Source organism: Ranitomeya variabilis, chromosome 4 (genome assembly GCF_051348905.1).
Source record: "Ranitomeya variabilis isolate aRanVar5 chromosome 4, aRanVar5.hap1, whole genome shotgun sequence".
In the NCBI taxonomy this organism is placed as follows: domain Eukaryota; kingdom Metazoa; phylum Chordata; class Amphibia; order Anura; family Dendrobatidae; genus Ranitomeya; species Ranitomeya variabilis.
The window spans coordinates 619,214,590-619,235,583 of record NC_135235.1 but is presented as its reverse complement, the minus strand read 5'-3'; the positions used below and the strand labels follow the sequence as shown (position 1 = coordinate 619,235,583).

General features: G+C 44.9%; 1 protein-coding gene across 2 annotated transcripts in view; it reads left to right on the top strand.

Moving 5' to 3' along the window:
• Positions 1-338: 338 nt before the first annotated feature.
• MAP2K6 (mitogen-activated protein kinase kinase 6) overlaps positions 339-20,994 on the top strand; it is a 106,150-nt gene continuing 85,494 nt past the window's right edge. Inside the window, exon 1 of one of the 2 annotated variants that reach the window (XM_077253449.1) lies at positions 339-690. In XM_077253449.1, coding sequence (XP_077109564.1) covers positions 669-690 — 22 coding nt within the window. In that variant the 5' untranslated portion in view covers positions 339-668. The remainder of the gene's footprint in view (positions 691-20,994) is intronic. The other variant, XM_077253448.1, reaches the window with a different exon arrangement.

Here is a 20,994-nt window from a genome sequence, read left to right as displayed (position 1 = left end):
GACATGAAGTATAACCGAGGATCACTGTACTCTAAACCCAAGCTTTCCTGTAGTTGTTATCTGACTGACCAGACAGCCCTGACTATTTCCAGTCAGAGACTTTTCACTCACGAAAAAACTTTATTACTCAGCGCTGCCGCTGACAAAGTCTAATCCTGGCGTTTATCTGAGGTGAAAAATTCCGTAAATTCGTGCAGAGACCCACGTCCACTGAATAAAACAACCCCCCTCAGCGTGAGGACAGCGGGGTCAGTCTATTCAATAGGGGGTAGTAAAAAAAAGGGCGGCCTCCCGCGCCTCACCCTGGACTACAAGTCCCGTCATGCCCTGCTTCCCCCAGACACCGCGCATGCGCAGTACCTTCCTTATTCCAAGTTTGGAGCTTTTCAGCTGGCAGCCCTTGGCCCATCACGTAGGTGCAGAGCCCGGGATTCTCGGCTGCAACTGCAAGTGCTGCAAATCTATTTTACGGAGCGGAGGAGGAGGGAGGACGACGAGCACCGTGCACTGCAAGTGCAATCCAGGAACAGCCTCCTGCAACCCCCGGCAGCTCTGCAGGAAGATCTGGAGCTGCACACTTTGCATCTTTGTTGTAAAACTAGAGAGCAAGAGAAGAGAGGAGAGGCAAAGTCTTTTGTGCACCCCTCCCCCCCCAAGCAAAGGGGAGAATGTCTCAGCCTGGTAAAGGAGGTAAGAGGAGCCCGAATTGTGGAGTGTGCACGGTGCCAATGCAAAATCCCCCCCGTGCATATGAGAGTGCAGGGGTGCAGGCAGCTGGGGGCCAGTGCATTAGGAAGTTTGAGCCTTCCCTGCTGCAGCTGCATTTCCTGTTTGCTGGCTGCCCTTCTGCAGAGTTCCTGCAAGGCTGGGCTTCCATGCAACACGTCTGGAGAGCACCACTCCTCGCTGACAGGGCTGCACTGGCATGCACTCTGCACAAGCTGCAGGCAGCCGGCACGCAGCCGGTTAAACATTGCATGCACACTTTTAATGGGGAAGATTTCTCTGCCTTTTTTTCATGGCTGCAGCTTTAGGCATTTTTCTTATTTTGTTTGCATGCTCATTTGTGATTTTGTTTTGCACAGTTGCAAATTATTTCTTATGCACTTTTATATTTGCAGGCATTTACTATCTTAATTTTTTTTTTTTTCAAAATTTTGCACTTTTTTTTTCTTGCAAGTTATTCTGTTTGCATTTTTTTTTCCTGGGTGCACTTTATTTTTTGCAGGAATACACTATTCCTTTTTTTTTTGCAGTATTTTGCATCTTTGCATTATTATTACTTATTTTTGGTTCATTTATTTTGAAAAGATCGAAGATTATTTTCCTGCGTGCAAGAAATTGAAGGATCTAGTTTCATGTTGTGCAGTATTGCAACATTAAATGCTAAAACTTTGCAAAATATGACATTTTATCGCATGCAGTAAACTTTTAAGTTTCTCTTAAATTGTCGTAATTTTAATTTGTTGCATTTAGTAAACTTTTTTTTTTTTTTTTCTTCTTCTTCATTGTTTTGCATTGCACCCTTTGCCTGCCCCTCCTATACCTTCTTCAGTCTGGAATGACTGACTGGCCTCCTTTCTTGTGCCTTTTGCACAGTCAGACTCGGTATTGATTGGCACGGCGCTGATCCTATACGCTGAGCTATTTAAAACGGGCCTTTAAGAGAGACTGTTTTAGCAGTCCGGCCTTTAAGGCCTGGTGAGTTGCTGTGGAGGCCAATGAGATTGCAGACACACACACACAAAAGTAAAAATGGAGGGGTTCTTACTAGAGGGGTGGGGGGATAAAATGTGAAATCTGTTTGTAGAGTATTTAGATGTCTGGGCTTCCTGCTCTTTTTCTGGATTTATTTCTAGATTCAGTGGGGGGGGGGATGCTTTAATCTAAAGTCAGGGTTAATGTGCAAAAAGTTAGTCCTAGGTAGATCTATCATATCTGCTGCCAAATTCTGTCAAGTGTAGTGTGCAGGTATATGGAGCCCCCATAAACTTTTACAGGAGTACTACAATTGCTTCCTCCAAAAAATGAGCCACTTAATAACATGACCGGAGATTTCTACCCCCTCCCACTCCTCCCCATATACATGCATGTGTGGCTCATCTCAGACTTTAACAGTGTCGAGGATTGTGCATGTTGAAATCCAACATGCCCCACCGTTCTTTCCTTTTGCACGACTTTTGCCACCAGGATGAGTCAGAAAACCGCCGTACTCCTAGTATTGCTGAAGGTGTTTACCACTTTAATGGGAGCCGGTTGGCAAAACTCCCGAAAAAAACAGATTATGGTACTTACCCGCAGTATAGCGGATAGCTGCAAGTTAATGCAGTTTTTTTAGATGGACAGCAATCTAATGGGAAGAGGTGTTGTAGGGGGGAAATTAACTTGGGTTCCCTCTGCGGCCACTTGGCTTCAGTCTTCTGGGTGGCGCTGAGGCAGTGGACGCTCTGTAATCACTCCCTTCCGCATTGAGTAGCAAGTGGCGCCAATGACTGCCAGGATGCATGTTACTAGGACAGGTGAACACACCATTGGTGCAACCTGGGCGGCCGCACAAGGGTCCAAGAAGTTAGGCAGCTCATTTTCACCTCCAAACGTGTGGAACTGTGAATTCTGAAGAGCTGTTGACTAGGGGCCCATTTCTGTCTGTGTCCTCCAGTGAGGTGCACGACACCTGCTGAGATGTAGACAAGTCAACGTTGGTCCAGCTCACCATTAGGACACGATACCTTTTCCATTGTCCTCACGTCCCAGGTAGGAAGATATGGATGTGACATTATGGATGCACAGGTAAGTTGGCGCCAAACAACCTGTTATAAGGCGTAAAAGGTTTCCTGACTCTTTCAGTGTCAGCGCTGTGGAACGGAAAGGTTGGGCATGTTGGATTTCAGCATGCCCAATTCTTTTGTCTTCAGGAAAGAGAAAGCGCCAACGGTGGCTTATTCCCTTGAAAACTCGTGCATGCTCACAGGAGATGGAGCAGTAGAAATCTAAAAGATATATTGTCATCGTGAATGACGTCAGGCAACTCGCTATCCAAGATCAGACAAAATGGAGGAAAATTTAAGTAAATGCTGTAATATATCAAAATATGTAATTGCTTTGCTGTGGAATCTCTTGCTGCGCCAGTGACGCCTCTCTGGTCTATTTCCTTTTTTTTTTTTTTTTTTTTTTTCGCAGGCTACGTTCACATTTGCGGTCAGCGCCGCAGCGGCGCCGCATGCGCCCCTATATTTAACATGGGGGCGCATGGACATGCGTTGTGCTGCGTTTTGCGCCGCATGGCCGCAAGCGTTGGACGCAAGAAACGCATCAAGTTGCATTTTTTTTGCGTCCAACTTTCGGCCAAAAACGACGCATGCGGCGCAAAACGCAGCGTTTTAGCGTGCGTTTTGCCGCGTTTTTGTTTGCGTTGTGCGCTGCGGCGCCGACGCTGCGGCGCACAACGCAAATGTGAACGTAGCCTTACTGGGATGAATGCCAAAAATGTCAGGGACTGTCTGATTTTAGATATGCTGATGTAGAGTGATAAGGGGGTCTTAAGGCCCCGTCTCACATAGCGATTTACCAACGATCACGACCAGCGATACGACCTGGCCGTGATCGTTGGTAAGTCGTTGTGTGGTCGCTGGGGAGTTGTCACACAGACGGCTCTCTCCAGCGACCAACGATCAGGGGAACCTCTTCGGCATCGTTGAAACTGTCTTCAACGATCCCGAAGTATCCCTGCAGCACCCGGGTAACCAGGGTAAACATCGGGTTACTAAGCGCAGGGCCGCGCTTAGTAACCCGATGTTTACCCTGGTTACCAAAAAAAATAAACAGTACATACTCTCCTTTCGGTGTCCGTCAGGTCCCTTGCCGTCTGCTTCCCGCTCTGAGTGCCGCCGTACAGTGAGAGCAGAGCGCAGCGGTGACGTCACTGCTGTGCTGCGCTCTCACTGTACGGCGGCACTCAGAGCAGGAAGCAGACGGCAAGGGACCTGACGGACACTGAAAGGCGAGTATGTACTGTTTGTTTTTTTTGGTAACCAGGGTAAACATCGGGTTACTAAGCGCGGCCCTGCGCTTAGTAACCCGATGTTTACCCTGGTTACCAGTGAAGACATCGCTGGATCGGTGTCACACACACCGATTCAGCGATGTCAGCGGGACCTCAACGACCAAAAAAAGGTCCAGGCCATTCCGACACGACCAGCGATCTCGCAGCAGGGGCCTGATCGCTGGTACGTGTCACACATAGCGAGATTGCTACTGAGGTCGCTGTTGCGTCACAAAACTAGTGACTCGGCAGCGATCTCGCTAGCGATCTCGCTATGTGAGATGGGGCCTTTAATCCCTTTGTTTGCAGTGGGGATTGAGCAATATGTCTTAAGGTACCTTCACACTGAGCAACTTTCCAACGAGAACGACTGCGATCCGTGACGTTGCAGTGTCCTGGATAGCGATCTCATTGTGTTTGACACGCAGCAGCGATCAGGATCCCGCTGTGATATCGCTGGTCGGAGCTAGAAGTCCAGAACTTTATTTAGTCGCTGATCACCCGCTGTCATCGCTGGATCGGCGTGTGTAGCCGATCCAGCGATGTGTTCACTTGTAACCAGGGTAAACATCTGCGCAGGGCCGCGCTTAGTAACCCGATATTTACCCTGGTTACCATTGTAAAAGTAAAAAAAAAAAAAAACCACTACATACTCACATTCTGATGTCTGTCACGTCCCCCGGCGTCCACAGGGTTAAAACTGCTTTCGGCAGGAGCGCTTGCTAATGCTGCGCTGCTGCCAAGAGCTTGCTGCACTGACTGTGTCAGCGCCGGCAGTAAAGCAGAGCACAGCGGTGACGTCACCGCTGTGCTCTGCCGACGCTGACACATTCAGTGCAGGGAAGCTCTGGGCAGCAGCGCAGCATTAGCAAGCGCTCCTGCCGAAAGCAGTTTTAACCCTGTGCACGCCGGCAGGGGACGTGACAGACATCAGAATGTGAGTATGTAGTGTGTTTTTTTTTTTTTTTTTTTTTTTTTTTAAATTTTACTTTTACAATGGTAACCAGGGTAAATATCGGGTTACTAAGGCTACGTTCACATTTGCGGTCCTCGCCGCAGCGTCGGGCGCCGCAGCGGCGCCGCATGCGTCATGCGCCCCTATATTTAACATGGGGGCGCATGGACATGCGGCGCACTTGCGTTTTGCGCCGCATGCGTCGCTGCGGCGCCCGCGTCGGTGCGCAGAGGACGCAGCAAGTTGCATTTTTGCTGCGTCCAAATTCAATGAAAAAAACGACGCATGCGGCGCAAAACGCAGCGTTGTGCATGCGTTTTGCTGCGTTTTTATTTGCGTTGTGCGTTGCGGCGCCGACGCTGCGGCGCACAACGCAAATGTGAACGTAGCCTAAGCGCGGCCCTGCACTTAGTAACCCGATGTTTACCCTGGTTACCCGGGTGCTGCAGGGGGACTTCGGCATAGTTGAAGACAGTTTCAACGATGCCGAAGTCGTTCCCCTGATCGTTGGTCGCTGGAGAGAGCTGTCTGTGTGACAGCTCCCCAGCGACCACACAACGACTTACCAACGATCACGGCCAGGTCGTAGCGCTGGTCGTGATCGTTGGTAAGTCGTTTAGTGTAACGGTACCTTTACTTTTAGGTTTTTCCTATGTTGATGTTCAAAGATCCTTTTTACCAGCCTCTAAATCAGAATCCTGAAGGCGGTATGGCTGAGATTTTCCTAGGGTACGCCGATCACAAAAAAGTTGGCGGTCTAAGGGTATGTGCATACGTTGCGGATTTTGCTGCAGATCCGCAGCGTTTCTGCAGCTGCAGGTCCGCATCAGTTTCCCATATGCAGCATCAATAGTAAAACAAGTGCAGGAGTAAACCCGCAGCGGAAACCGCAAAACAAACCGCGATAAATCTGCAGGGATAACCGCAGCGGTTTTGCCCTGCAGATTTATCAAATCCGCTGAGGGAGAACCCGCAGAGGACCCTTCCTACGTGTGCACATAGCCTTATATTCCTGAAACTGCTTAGGCTACTATCACACTTCCGTCTTTTTATATCCGTCACAATGCGTCGTTTTGGGAAAAAAAACGCATCCTGCAAATGTGCCCTCAGGATGCGTTTTTTTCCCATAGACTTGTGTTGCCGACGGATCGCGACGTATGGACTCACGTCAGGTCCGTCGTGCACTGGATCCGTCGGTATTTGGCAGACCGTCCTAGTGAAAAAACGTTCAAGGGAACGTTTTTTCGTACGTTGTGTCCTGCTTTTTAAACTGCGCATGCCCTGCCGTAACTCTTCCCCCCCTCCTCCCTGGGAGTTTATTATGGGCAGCGGACGCGTTGAAACACTGCGTCCGCTGCCCACGTTGTGCAGAAAATCACCACTGTCCGTCGGTACGTTGCTCCGACGCTTTGTGACGGCCCTGTACCGACGGAAGTGTGAAAGAAGCCTTAGTTGTTGGTTTTGCTATATTTTATTTTATTTTTTTTCCTATATGTACCATAATTAGCAGAAGCCTCCCAGACTGGACATTCTACTTCTTTTAACCACCTTATGGTTTCCGAACCATGAAATGCGTAAAGGGGTTGTCTGTTGTGAATTCTGCTCTTGGGCACCCTCCGGTGGTTGTGGGTGGTGGCGCTGCTGTCTCTGAATCGCAGCATTTATCAGGTGTGTTCACTTTTTGCAGTTCTGACTGGGCTATTTGGTCTTGCTTGACCCTTTAGTCAGTGCCAGTTGCCCATTGTTCCTGGAGGATTCACATCCCTGCCTGGTCTCTCCTGCTTTGCTGTTCATTTCAACAAAGATAAGTTCTGGCCTTGATTTTTGCTGTCCACATGCTGTGGCCTTATTGTTCAGTTCTTTTCCATGTTTTTGTCTTGTCCAGCTTGGTCTGTATAAGGATTTGTTAGCCAAGCTGGTATCTCTGGAGATGCAGATATACCCTCCATATCTTTAGTTAGCTGTGGAGATTTTGTATTTTCTGCGGTGGATATTTTCTAGTGTTTTAATACTGACCGCATAGTACTCTGTCCTATCCTTTCTATTTAGCTAGAAGTGGCCTCCTTTGCTAAATTCTGATTTCAGTCTGTGTATGTTTGTTTTTTTTCCCTCTCCTCTCACAGTCAATATTTGTGGGGGGCTGTCTATCCTTTGGGGATTTTCTCTGAGGCAAGAGTTTTCCCTTTTCTATCTCTAGGGGTAATTAGTCCTCCGGCTGTGTCGAGATGTCTAGAGAGTGATGGGTACATTCCACGGCTACTTCTAGTTGCGGTGTTAAGTTCAGAGTCTGCGGTCAGTACAGGTACCACCTTCTCCAGAGTACGTCTCATGCTGCTCTTAGGCCACCAGATCATAACAGTTGTCCATTACTGTGCAAGCCTTTTCAATCACGTTTCTCCCAAGCTAAATAACACCTTCGGCGCTGTTCCATCGGTGTTGGCACTGACTCTCAAGGTGCTCACATGACAATCAGCTGTTAATTCTTTGTCCTCTCCTTTGGCCAAATCAGACATCCAGAAGATGTCAAAGCTGCGGCTGCTCTCTTGCTTCCTCCCAATGTATGACTTGTCCAAAACAGGGGAGATTGAAATGGCCGCCAGCTGTCACCTGAGTCTCTTGAGAGTCAGTGCTGACACAGCTGGATCAGCGCGTAGTACAGTACAGGGGTTATTTAGCTTGGGGTAACATCGTGGTTGAGAAGGAGTTGTCTGAGTAGTGGACATCCCCCATTAGAAGAAGTAACAAAAGACTGGACTTGTGCACAGCATCGAACAGATATGTTGCCATTCCGACAGCTGCGGCCTACGAGTACTTACCGTGGTCCATGATCAGAAACTAATCACAGGCTGCAGTGGTCCTTCTAGTAGTGAAACGGTGTTGTCGCCCTTCTTTTGAAGATTGACAGCAGCGTTCGCTCCAGTCAATGACAGTAGCCTTTAACCCAGGGGTGAGGAATCTATTATTTTTTTTTTTTTTTTCTGCCAAGTGCTATTTGGATATTTATACCATCCTTCTAGGGCCGTACAAACTCCGCCCACAAAGTACATCCTGAATCTGGCAGTGGTTTCAGGACGTGTTCTTCCATTGCATGCCCTTCAGTGTTCAGTAGTGAAGAAGAAATTAATGAGCTGGTTGTAATCAAAATACTCCTCTCTGCACAGGAATGTGGTCCCTGAGAATCTGCCCAGGGGCCTGATAAAAGGTCATCGAGGGGCCGTAAATGGCCCTAGAGCCTGAGGTTCCCCACCCCTGCTTTAACCACTACTATCCTGCCAGGCCGTTCACTCGCGTGCTTATCAATCTGGCCCCACCATGATCGCTGGTTATTGACGGGTTGCCATAACAGTTGAGGGGGGCTGGTGAAGGAGTCTTAGGACAAAATTTTTGCTATGTACAGCAGTATTACGGTACTGTAATATATAGTACTAGCAATCAAAGGTAATAAAATATATACCGTATTTAATATTATGAACTGTTTTTTATATCAAACAATCTTTACATTTAAACCACCCTCCATTCCCCCAATTTAAAAATAAATGTAAAGAATAAAAAAAAAAACATGGTTCCTCTTAGATAAAGGTTCTGCCTATCAAAATCTAAAATTAACTCCAATTGGTAACCTCAATGTAAAAAACAAAACAAAAAAAGTCATAATTGCACTATGGAACACCATCTCGCTGCACAAAAAAACAGGTCCTTGCACAGCTTCATTGACGGAAAATCTGAAAGTTATGGGTCTTAAGGAAAATGGTCATACATTTTCCCCCACTTGTTGCATTGAATGACAGCATTCATATCATATAGAGTAAGGGAAAATGTAAAAAAAATTCTGACTTGCCCCACAAAAAACCCTCATGTCTGGAAATAAAATGCATCGCTATTTGAAAAAGGGGATAGAAAAAATTGCAAAGCAGAAACAAAACTTGTTTGTCTTTAAAGGGGATAATATTCCAAGCAGCCAGTAATTTTTGTCTGGACAACGCCTTTTAAGTTGAGGTTGTATCATTTTAGATCAACACAATTAGAAAGTTGTTTTTTAGTGCTGGAATTTTGGGGAGTATTAGCACAAGGTCCCCAGGCCTCGGGTAGTATAGTCTAACACAGGGGGTGCACAACTTTTTTTTTTTTTTTCATTTTTGGCCAAGGGCCACATTGCCGTACTGAACCAGTCCCAAGGCTGCAATTTTTTTTAAAAGGGGTACTTACATGAACACATAACCAGAACCATCATCAGTACATTAATATAGACATCACCAGTAGATATGAGTGAATTTGGTCAGGTCAAGGTTTATTTGGCAAGCTATAGCGCTTACCGAAAAAGCTGCAGAGGGAACCCGGCTTCCTGGATCGATCCGGCTGATCTGCTCCGCAGCTGCATGTGTCGTGGCTGTATGCCAGTCACGACACATGCATGGAGAGCCTGTTGCACTATTTCCCATGCTGTGCCGCTGAATAAATAATTGCCCCTCACCGTGCTTCCTGCACAAAATATCTGGCCCCATTCTGCTACTCTCAAAAATATCCCCACTGCTCCATGCTATACTATGCCCCCTTTCACAATCCTACAGTTGCTCCATAAATTGTGTCCTCGCTGTAACCACAACCCTTACCTTCCTTCCCCTGACACCTTGTCTAAAATGAAAGCACATTTCATCATCTCTTCAGCCCTCCACGGGGTACTTATCAGTGCCTAATCTGTCCTCACCAGTTCTGCCATCCTGGCAGCAGTGTGCTGAGGTCCGTAGCATGTGGATGTCATCACTCCGCTGCATGTCGGGGCTCACAGGCACTCAGTCCCAGTCCAACACACGTATTTGCGTCACTGTTGATGAATTTGAAGGAAAAAAAAAAAAAGTTGCCAAATTTTTATGCATCTCCTTGTTGTGCACAATTTTGCAACTTTTTATGTTATGTGCTTGTGGTCACTATTGACAGCAGAATAATCTCCTGAAAATACTGGTGTTGGCAGGAAAAGCAGTGCATAAGAAAAACATTTTTTTTCATGTTTAAGGTGTTTTTTTTTTTTTTGCCATTCATTTGAATATGTGAAAAACGCTGAAACATTTGACATACTGTAGATGTGAAACTGCTTCAAATTTGCCAGGAAAAAATAAGCAACATGTTCATGAGATTCCGAAATCTTTCTCCTTGCTGGTACAATAAAACATTGCATTTTTTTTTTTTTTTTTACTTTTAACAAATGTAGAAAAACACAATGTACTAATATATCCCTTCGAGTTTTTTTTACACCAGTTTTGGGTAGCATACACTGATAAATCAGGTCCTTGGTGTTTTATAGTTGAAGATAATTTTCAGGGTGCACTGCGGAGACTGAAAACCTCAGTCTGAACACTCCTATAAAAACTATCTTTTCTTAATTTTTTTTTTTTTTTTTTATTTCTCCTGGGGAAATGTAAGGGTATGTTCACACTGGGTGTTTTTGCTTTTCAACAGCTTTTTTACAGTACCAGCAAAGCCTATGAGATTTCAGAAATGTCATACACAAAATATTTCTTCTTTTTTTTTTTTTTTATAACATCGAAAAAAACCAGTGAAATTCTCCTGGTGAACTCGCCTCTGCACCATGCGAGTTTCTCACGGTGCTAGCGGGGATCTCGTCAAGGTAACCGTAGTACAGCCTGGCTGGGAACGCAGCCTCAGTGATGTCACCGCTAGTCACTGATGCTGCGCTCGCAGCAGCTCATTCCCCAGTGGTTCCCAGCCTGGACGGTTGCATCTTGGCACCATCCAGGTTGAAAACTAAACCCCCAGACATGGATTAAGGCGTGGGACAGACTGACAGAGAGGTGAGGGATATTGTTTTATTATTTTTGGTTTATTACAGGAGATCGAGGACTTCGGTGAAATTAGGAGAGGTCATAAGTATGGTTTAATTGAGATTATTAATGGAGTCTGTCTTTTTTTTTTTTTTTTTTTTTTTTCAATTATAGGACTTTATTCTGGGTGTCTTGTGTTTTCTTACTCACTCCGTTATCGCTGCTATTAACCCTGTCGCATACTCACCTGCTCCTGGCGCTCCTAACGCTGTCCCAGCCTGTCCCATGGTCTCCCGCGCTGCAGCTCTTCCTCTATTCAGCGGTCACGTGGTACCGCTCATTAAAGTAATGAATATGGACTCCACTCCCATAGAGGTGGAGCCGCATATACATTACTGTAACGAGCAGTACCAGTGACCGCTCATTACAGGAAGAAGCTGCGGTACCATGGGACAGGCAGGGACAGCGTCAGGAGCACCAGGAGCTGGTGAGTATTTCATATTCACCTGTCCGCGTTCCATCCGCCGGGCGCCGCTCTGTCTTCCCATCCTCTTGCAGTGACTGTGCAGGTCAGAGGGCGCGATGACGTATGAGTGTGCGCCGCCCTCTGCCTGAACAGTTAGTGTGGAGAGACGGGACGCTGAGGAGCAACGACGAGAGGTCAGTATGTGATACTTTTTTTTTTTTTTTTTTTTTTTTTATTGCAGCAGCATTACATGTGGCACAATGCGGTATGGAGCGTCTATGGGGCCATAAAGAACTGCATGGAGCATTATATGGGGCATCTATGGGGCCATAACTGCATGGAGCATTATATGGGGCATCTATGGGGCCATAACTGCATGGAGCATTATACTACGTGACTGGGCAGTATACTATGTGACTGGGCAGTATACTACGTGGACATGCATATTCTAGAATACCCGATGCGTTAGAATCGGGCCAGCATCTAGTATATATATATTTTTTTTTGGGGGGGGTTCCCCCATTTTAATAGCCAGTAAAAGCTAGTTACCGTATATACTCGAGTATAAGCCGACCCGAGTATAAGCCGACCCCCCTAATTTTGCCACAAAAAACTGGGAAAACTTATTGACTCGAGTATAAGCCTAGGGTGGAAAATGCAGCAGGTACCGGTGAATTTCAAAAATAAAAATAGATGCTCCATACCGTTCATTATTGCCCTAAAGGAGGTTCCATATAAAGCTGTGCCATATATAATGCTCCATACCGTTGATTATTGCCCCATAGATGCTCCATATATAGCTGTGCCATATAGAATGCTCTGCACCGTTCATTATGGCCCCATAGATGCTCCTTATAAAGCTGTGCCATTGCTCTGCACCATTCATTATGGCCCCATAGATGCCCCATATACAATGCTCTGCACCGTTCATTATGGCCCCATAGATGCTCCATATAAAGCAGTGCCATATATGCTCTGCACTGTTCATTATGGCCCCATAGATGCTCCTTATTAAGCTGTGCCTTATATGCTCTGCACTGTTCATTATGGCCCCATAGATGCTCCTTATAAAGCAGTGCCATATATGCTCTGCACTGTTCATTATTGCCCCATAGATGCTCCTTATAAAGCAGTGCCATATATGCTCTGCACTGTTCATTGTTGCCCCATAGATGTGCCATATAAATCTGTGCCATATATAATGCTCTGCACCGTTGCCCCATAGATATGCCATATAAATCTGTGCCATATATAATGCTCTGCACCGTTGCCCCATAGATGTGCCATATAAATCTGTGCCATATATAATGCTCTGCACCGTTGCCCCATAGATGTGCCATATAAATCTGTGCCATATATAATGCTCTGCACCGTTGCCCCATAGATGTGCCATATAAATCTGTGCCATATATAGTGCTCTGCACCGTTGCCCCATAGATGTGCCATATAAATCTGTGCCATATATAGTGCTCTGCACTGTTGCCCCATAGATACTCCACATAAATCTGTGCCATATATAACGCTGCTGCTGCAATAAAAAAAAACAACACATACCTCTCTTGCTTGCAGCTCCTCAGCGTCCCGTCCCGTCCCGGCGTCTCTCTGCACTGTCTGATAAGGCAGAGGGCGGCGCGCGCACTATATGCGTCATCGCGCCCTCTGACCTGCACAGTCAGAGCAAGAGGACTGGAAGACAGAGCAGCGCCCGGCGTGTGGAACGTGGACAGGTGAATATAAAATACTCACCTAGTCCTGGCGCTCCCCCTGCCTGTCACACTGTCTTCGGGTGCCGCAGCTCTTCCTCTGTCAGCGGTCACTGGCACCGCTGATTAGAGAAATGAATTTGCGGCTCCACCCCTATGGGAGTGGAGTCCATATTCATTTCTCTAATGAGCGGTCCCACGTGACCGCTGAACAGGGGAAGAGCTGCGGCACCCGAAGACAGTGTGACAGGCAGGGGGAGCGCCAGGAGCGCCGGGACTAGGTGAGTATGCCTCAGCGCCCTCTCCCCCTCACCCGCCGACCCCACCGCCGACCGTGACTCGAGTATAAGCCGAGAGGGGCACTTTCAGCTCAAAAATTTGGGCTGAAAATCTCGGCTTATACTCGAGTATATACGGTATATAGCTGTGAGCTGATATTAATAGCATGGGAAGCTCCATGGGTATTACCCCCTTCCCAGGCGATAAATATCAGCCCCCACCTGTCGGCTAGTTGCGAAAATTACGCGGGAGCCCACGCTATTTTTTTTTTTTTTCCCGAAAAATAATCTTTTATTAACCCAAGGGTGGTTTCCATGTTAATGACCGGGCCAATTTTTAGGCTATGTGAACATGTTGCGGATTAGGCTTAGGAATTTTGGGTGCGGATTCTGCATCTCTTGGCAGAGAACACAGGTGCGGATTTTTTGCTGATTTACTGCGTTTTTTACCCCTGCGGATTTCTATACTGGAATGGGTACAAAAACGTTGCAGATCCGCAAAAAAGTGGCATGCTACTTCTTTTAATCCGCAGCGTTTCCGCACGGAATTTTCCGCACCATTAGCACAGCATTTTTTACCATTGATTTACATTGTACTGTAAATCACTTGCGGATCTGTAGCGTTTCTGCACCGCAAAAAACGCTGCGGATCCGCAGGAAATCCGCACCATGTGCACATACCCTTACAATTCTGACCACTGTCCTTTTATGAGGTTATAACTCTGGAACGCTTCAACGAATTCGGGTAATTCTGACGTTGTTTTTTTAGGGACATATTGTACTTCATGGTAGTGGTAAAATTTCTTTGATATTTCTTGCATTTATTTGTGAAAAAAAAAAGAAATTTGGCAAAATGTTTTGAAAATTTAGCAATTTTCCAACTTTGAATTTTCATGCCCTTAAATAAGAGTTACGGTACATTATACAAAATGCTTAATAAGTAACATTTCCCACATGTCTACTTTACATCAGCACAATTTTGGAACCAATTTTTTTTGTTAGGGAGTCATAAGGGTTAAAAGTTGACCAGCATTTTTCATTTTTACAACACCATTTTTTTTAATTTTTTTAATTTTTTTAGGGACCATCACATTTGAAGTCACTTTGAGGGGTCTATATGATAGAAAATAGTAAAAAGTGACACCATTCTAAAAACTGCACCCCTCAAGGTGCTCAAAACCACATTTAAGGCCGGGGTCACACTATCAGTATTTGGTCAGTATTTTTACATCAGTATTTGTAGCCAAAACCATGAGTGGGTGAAACATTCAGAAGTGGTGACGTGTTTCTATTATACTTTTCCTCTGATTGTTCCACTCCTGGTTTTGGTTACAAATACTGATGTAAAATACTGACCAAATACTGATAGTGTGACCCCGGCCTAAGAAGTTTATTAACCCTTCAGTTGCTTCACAGGAATTTTTGGAATGTTTTAAAAAAAAAAAATAAATAAATAAAAATTGACATTTACCTTTTTTTCACAAAAAAATTACTTCAGATACAATTTGTTTTATTTTACCAAGGGTAATAGGAGAAATTGGACCCCAAAAGTTGTTGTGCAACTTGTCCTGAGTACGCCGATACCCTATATGTGGGGGGTAAACTACTGTTTGGGCGCACGGCAGAGCTCGGAAGGGAAGGATCGCCATTTGACTTTTCAATGCAGAATTGGTTGGAATTGAGATCGGATGCCATGTCGTGTTTGGAGAGCCCCTGATGTGCCTAAACAGTGGAAACTCCCCACAAGTGACACCATTTTGGAAAGTAGACCCCCTAAGAAACTTATCTAGATGTGTGGTGAGCACTTTGAACCCCCAAGTGCTTCACCGAAGTTTATAATGTAGAGACGTAAAAATAAAAAAATCATATTTTTTTTCACAAAAATGATCTTTTCGCCCCCAATTTTTTATTTTTTCATGGATAACAGGAGAAAGTGAACCCCAAGTGTTGTTGTGCAATTTATCCTGAGTACGCTGATACCCCATATGTGGGGGTAAACCACTTTTTGGGCGCACTTCAGGGCTCGGAAGGGAAGAAGTGGCATTTTGGAATGCAGACTTTGATGGAATGGTCTGCGGGTGTCACGTAGTGTTTGCAGAGCCCCTGATGTGCCTAAACAGTGGAACCCCTCCTCTTTCAATTCTAACTCCATCCCAACCCTAACCCCAACACACCCCAATCCCAACCATAACCCTAACCCCAACACACCCCTAACCACTGGCGGACACAGACAGAAAAGGACCCCTGTGCAAGAACAATATACGGGCCCTTTCCAGACCAAAAGCTCCTAAAAATGCAAAATTACAATTGCTTTGGAGGTAGAAATGGGGCCCCCTTACCTCTTTGGCCCCTATGCAGTTGCACCGATGATATGTCCGCCCCTGCCACTAACCCTAATCACAACCCTAATCCAACCGTAAACGTGATCCAAACCCTAACCCCAACTTTAGCCCCAACCCTAACCCTAATGGGAAAATGGAAATAAATACTTTTTTAAATTTTTTTATTATTTTTCCCTAAGTAAGGCGGTGATGAAGGGGGGTTTGATTTGCTATTTATAGTGGGTTTTTATAGCGGGTTTTTGTTTGGCAGCTGTCACACGCTAAGACGCTTTTTATTGCAAAAAAATAGTTTTTGCGTCACCGCATTTTGAGAGCTATGATTTTTCCATATTTTGGTCCACAGAGTCATGTGAGGTCTTGTTTTTTGCGGGACGAGTTGACGTTTTTATTTGTACCATTTTTGGGCACATTACTTTTTTGATCGCTTTTTATTCTGATTTTTGTTAGGCAGAATGAACAAAAACCAGCAATTCATGGATTTCTTTTGGGTGGGGCAATTATACCGTTGCACGTTTGGTAAAATTGATAAAGCGGTTTTATTTTTTGGGTTAGTACGAGTAATAGTAATCTTTATTTTTACATAGCGCTAACATATTCCGCAGCGCTTTACAGGTTGCACATATTATCGCTGTCCCTGTTGGGGCTCACAATCTAAATTCCCTATCAGTATGTCTTTGGAGTGTGGGAGGAAACCGGAGTACCCGGAGGAAACCCACGCAAACACGGGGAGAACATGTAAACTCTTTGCAGATAGTTTCCTTGGTGGGATTTGAACCCAGGACCCCAGCGCTGCAAGGCTGCAGTGCTTACCACTGCGCCACCGTGCTGCCCGGTACAGCGATACCTCATTTATACCTTTTTTTTTTTTTTTTTATGTTTTGGTGCTTTTATACAATAAAAACTATTTTATATAAAAAATAATAATTTTTGCATCGCCTTACTTTGAGATCTATAACCTTTTTTTTTTCGCTGATGACGCTGTATGGCGGCTCGTTTTTTGCGTGACAAGATAACGTTTTCAGTGGTACCATGTTTATTTATATCCGTCTTTTTGATCGCGTGTTATTCCACTTTTTGTTCGGCGGTATGATAAAAAGCATCGTTTTTTGCCTCTTTTTGTGTTTTTTTTACGGTGTTCACTGAAGGGGTTAACTAATGGGACAGTGTTACAGGTCTGGTCGTTACGGACGCGGCAATACTAAATGTGTACATTTATTGTTTTGTTTTTTTTGTTTTTTTTAAATTACCAAAAATAAATGTCTTTATTGGAACAATATTTAATTTTCTTTATTTAGGAATATGTGACATACTATCCCATCCATGGGAATTAAGTCCCAGGTCACATACGGGATAGTACGTCCAATGGCAGAAAGGGGTTAAATACATGTACAGAAAGCTGCACACACTGTACTATTTATATTTGTACTGACATCTATATATCTATTCTACCTGTATTTACTGTGTGTAATCCATCTCTTCTATCCTGTTGGCTCCTGCTGTGATTTTACAGTACACGGACAGATAAATTGCCTGCTTTTTTCTCAATCTCCGTAAAAAAATAAAATAAAATTGTGTATGTGTCTTTTCTAGCTATTCTAACCTGTCAGTGTGATGATTTTTTTTTTTTTTTTTTTTTATTTTTTTTTACTGTAGCGGCTCATGAATTGCTGGCTTTTCAAAGGATCTAGACTTACGGTTCTACAGGAAGTTTTTTGTTTTTTTTTTCCTCTGGGGGCACTCAATTTTATTAGCATGCACAAAAAGACACGTTAGCCCCAAAAACGAATGGAAAAAAGCGCACCAAAACCGCAAACAAAAACGCACCAAATCAGGTTTTGCTGCAGAAAAAACGCAGCAAAAACGTCCGGTGTGAACTTGCCCTAAAAGAACCCTCTGCCAGAGGTTGCTCCTACTTTCAAGTATTGGTCCAGGAACTCATCACACCTACCCCCCCCCCCCAAAAAAAAAATAAAAAATAAAATAAAAATAAGGGCAACCATTATCGTTCAAAGTGGCTGTTCCATAAACGTCATATCACTAGTGATGAGGGAGCATCCTCGGATAAGGTGTTATCCTGGCACACTCATGCCTTAGAGTTTTTTCGGCATGCTCAAAAACTACTATGTGCGAGTACCCACGGCTGCATGTCTGTTCGACAGCTGCAACAAATGGAGGGATATCCTGTTTGTTAGACAATTCCTGCTTGTGTTGACACTGAACAGCCGTGAGACATGCAGCCGCGGGTACTTGAGCATAGTTTTCGAGCACACCGAAGATACTCTATTAACGCATGAGCATTCGGGATAACACCTTATCCGAGCACGCTCCCTCATCACTTTATCACGCATCCACAGGAAAGATAAGTTTGTGATTGATGATGGTGCGATTGCGAAGTCTTTCACCAATCTCGAGCACGTGTACTGGCCATAGGTCCCATATGTGAATGGAGCAGTAGTCAACTTATGCAATCCGCTAAAGACAGTGAAATGAATGGTGTTTTGACAAGCTCACTACTACTTCATTTGTTCAAATGAATTTGGGGACACCATTTCTAGAATTGCTAAAGTTTCTAGTAGCACCCTCATCTAAAACGCACTTTGCATCTTGGTGCTAGGACCCTTATCTATCTTAAGGACAGGGCCTTGTGGTGCCCTAGGGAGGTGGCGCAGTCTCTCATTTTTGTTTGAAAGTTTTGAAAAAATTGGGGGGTCCTGTGGGACATCCTTTGCCACAAATTTCCCGGATTGGAGTAACCCTTCAGTTTTAGGGATTGTGCACACGTTGCGGATTTCCTGCGGATCCGCAGCGTTTTTTGCGGTGCAGAAACACAGATCCCCAAGTGATTTACAGTACAATGTAAATTAATGGTAAAAAAAAAAAAAAAAAAAATGCTGTGCTAATGGTGCGGAAAATTTCGTGCGGAAACGCTACGGATTAAAAGAAGTAGCATGTCACTTCTTTTTTTGCGGATCTGCAGCGTTTTTTGTACCCATTCCATTATAGAAATCCGCAGGGGTAAAAAACGCAAAAACACACAAAAGAGCGACAAATCCGCACTTGCGTTTTCTACCAAGTGATGCAGAATCCCCACCAGAAATTCCAAAGCCTAAGGCTACTTTCACACTAGTCTGTCGGTACGGGCCATCTCAAACCGTTGGCCCGACGGACAGTGTGTTTAAAGTAGCACAACGTGGGCAGCGGATGCAGTTTTACAACGCATCCGCTGCCCATTGTGAGTTCCGCATGCGCGGTCGAAAATGGCGGACTCAACGCACAAAAAAACGTTACATGGAACGTTTTTTTGTGCTGACAGTCCGCCAAAACATGACGCATCCGTCGCATGACTGATGCGACGTGTGGCCATATGTCGCAATGCATCGCTAATGTAAGTCTATGGGGAAAAACGCATCCTGTAGACAACTTTGCAGGATGCGTTTTTTCCTCCTAAATGACGCATTGCGACGTAGGCAAAACGACGCTAGTGTGAAAGTAGCCTAATCCTCAACGTGTGCACATAGCCTTACTTAGAGCTTCACTAGAGAAACCTGCATTAAACTCAATGTATCCCTCATCTTTGCAACCCCTCCCTATGTCTTATTATGTGCCGCAAGGAACCCTGACAGATTGGCTTTAAAAACCTACTTCAAGGTAATACCAGTACCTGTTTTTTGTTTTTTTTTAAAGAAAACAAACTAAAAAAACAAAACTAGGATTTCCCTATGTGGCAAGTATCATTATGACAGAGCAGGAGCAAAAGATTTGAGATACTTGATATAGGAGCCGTCCAGGAAATGAAAACCACAGAAAACCTCTTTTATTTTCTTAAATTGGTTTCCTTTCATGATCTAAGGTTTTATTCCTTCGGCAGTGAGTGCGTTAACAGATGCATTGCGGCATATAGATTTACAGCAAAGTACTTTTAATACTTGTGACATCTATTAGGCTACGTTCACATTTGCGTTGTGCGCCGCAGCGTCGGTGCCACAACGCAAACAAAAACGCAGCAAAACGCATGCACAACGCTGCGTTTTGCGCCGCATGCGTCCTTTTTTTCATTGATTTTGGACGCAGCAAAAGTGCAACTTGGTGCGTCCTCTGCGCCCGGACGCGGGCGCTGCAGGGACGCATGCGGCGCAAAAGGCAAGTGCGACGCATGTCCATGCGCCCCCATGTTAAATATAGGGGCGCATGACGCATGCGGCGACGCTGCGGCGCAGACCGCAAGTGTGAACGTAGCCTTAGAAAGTTGTTGTCTGGGTTCTCCTAGTAGATAGATATATATATACATACCCCTTTCACACATCAGTTTTTTTGCCGGCAGTCACAATCTGTTGGCTCAACTGATCCATTGCAGATTGTGAAAAACTGATGTGACGGATCCGGTTTTTTTTCAACGGATCCGACTAGCGGATCTGGCTACTTGGATAATAAAAAAATTGGAGCATGCTCAGTTAAAAAAAAAAAACAACAAAAAACGGAATCCGTCTCTGGATTCCATCATTTGTCGGAACCGGCGCCCATAAAACGTTACTTTGTGTGTCTCCGGCAGCCGCACAAACAATTTTTGACAGATCCGTCGAACGACGGATGAAACGTGAGGCAATCCGCGGCTAATACAAGTCTGAGAAAAAAACGGATCCGACAGCATCAGTCGCCGGATCCATTTTTTTCAAAATTCGACGGATTGTGACTGATAGCAAAAAACTGATGTGTGAATGGGGCCTTAGAACGAAGGCTTATGTACATACTAGATGAAAGTCCGCTAAATTCTCCCCCACCTTGAGCGTGACCTGCTGACCATCTGATTTGTATGATAACCTCTCAGCAGTTGATGTTGGGGGCTGAAAAGGGTTGAGCATGTTGGAAATTCAATGCCCTATCCATTTTTTTTTTTTTTTTTCTGATAAGATGCGTCGACAAAGTTGCAAAAGCCATATGAGAAAGCTATCGCCATGTTGGAAACTCGTGAATGTTTGGCCAAGCTGAGCACTCTAGTATGGGGGAAACCAGAGAGATGGAGGTCTGCTAATTTAATTGTTGGCCGACGAGGATCTCGTGTGTAAAACCAACTGTAGGTTTGTGGTTGAACACTTGTTGATAGAATTATCGTCTGGTGAATAATCATTTTGATGAGGTAGTCATACACACTGTCCGGTAATGGTGGCAGCCATACTTGTTCAATTACACTAGGTGAGTAAAGGCTATGGCAGCTTAATGTCGCCACCGCAAATTGATTTGAAGAAGCAGATGTTTGACAGAGGGAATTCTTGTCTGTCTAACCCCTTAGATTCTGTTGCTGCTATTGACTCTGGCATCTAGGGGGTGTGATGGGGTCAACTGGCACGATATGTGAGGGGGGATTTGTCATGGAGATTGCTTTTCTTCGAGATCTAGAAACCAATAAGTTTCTTTTCAGCATGATAAAGTTTCA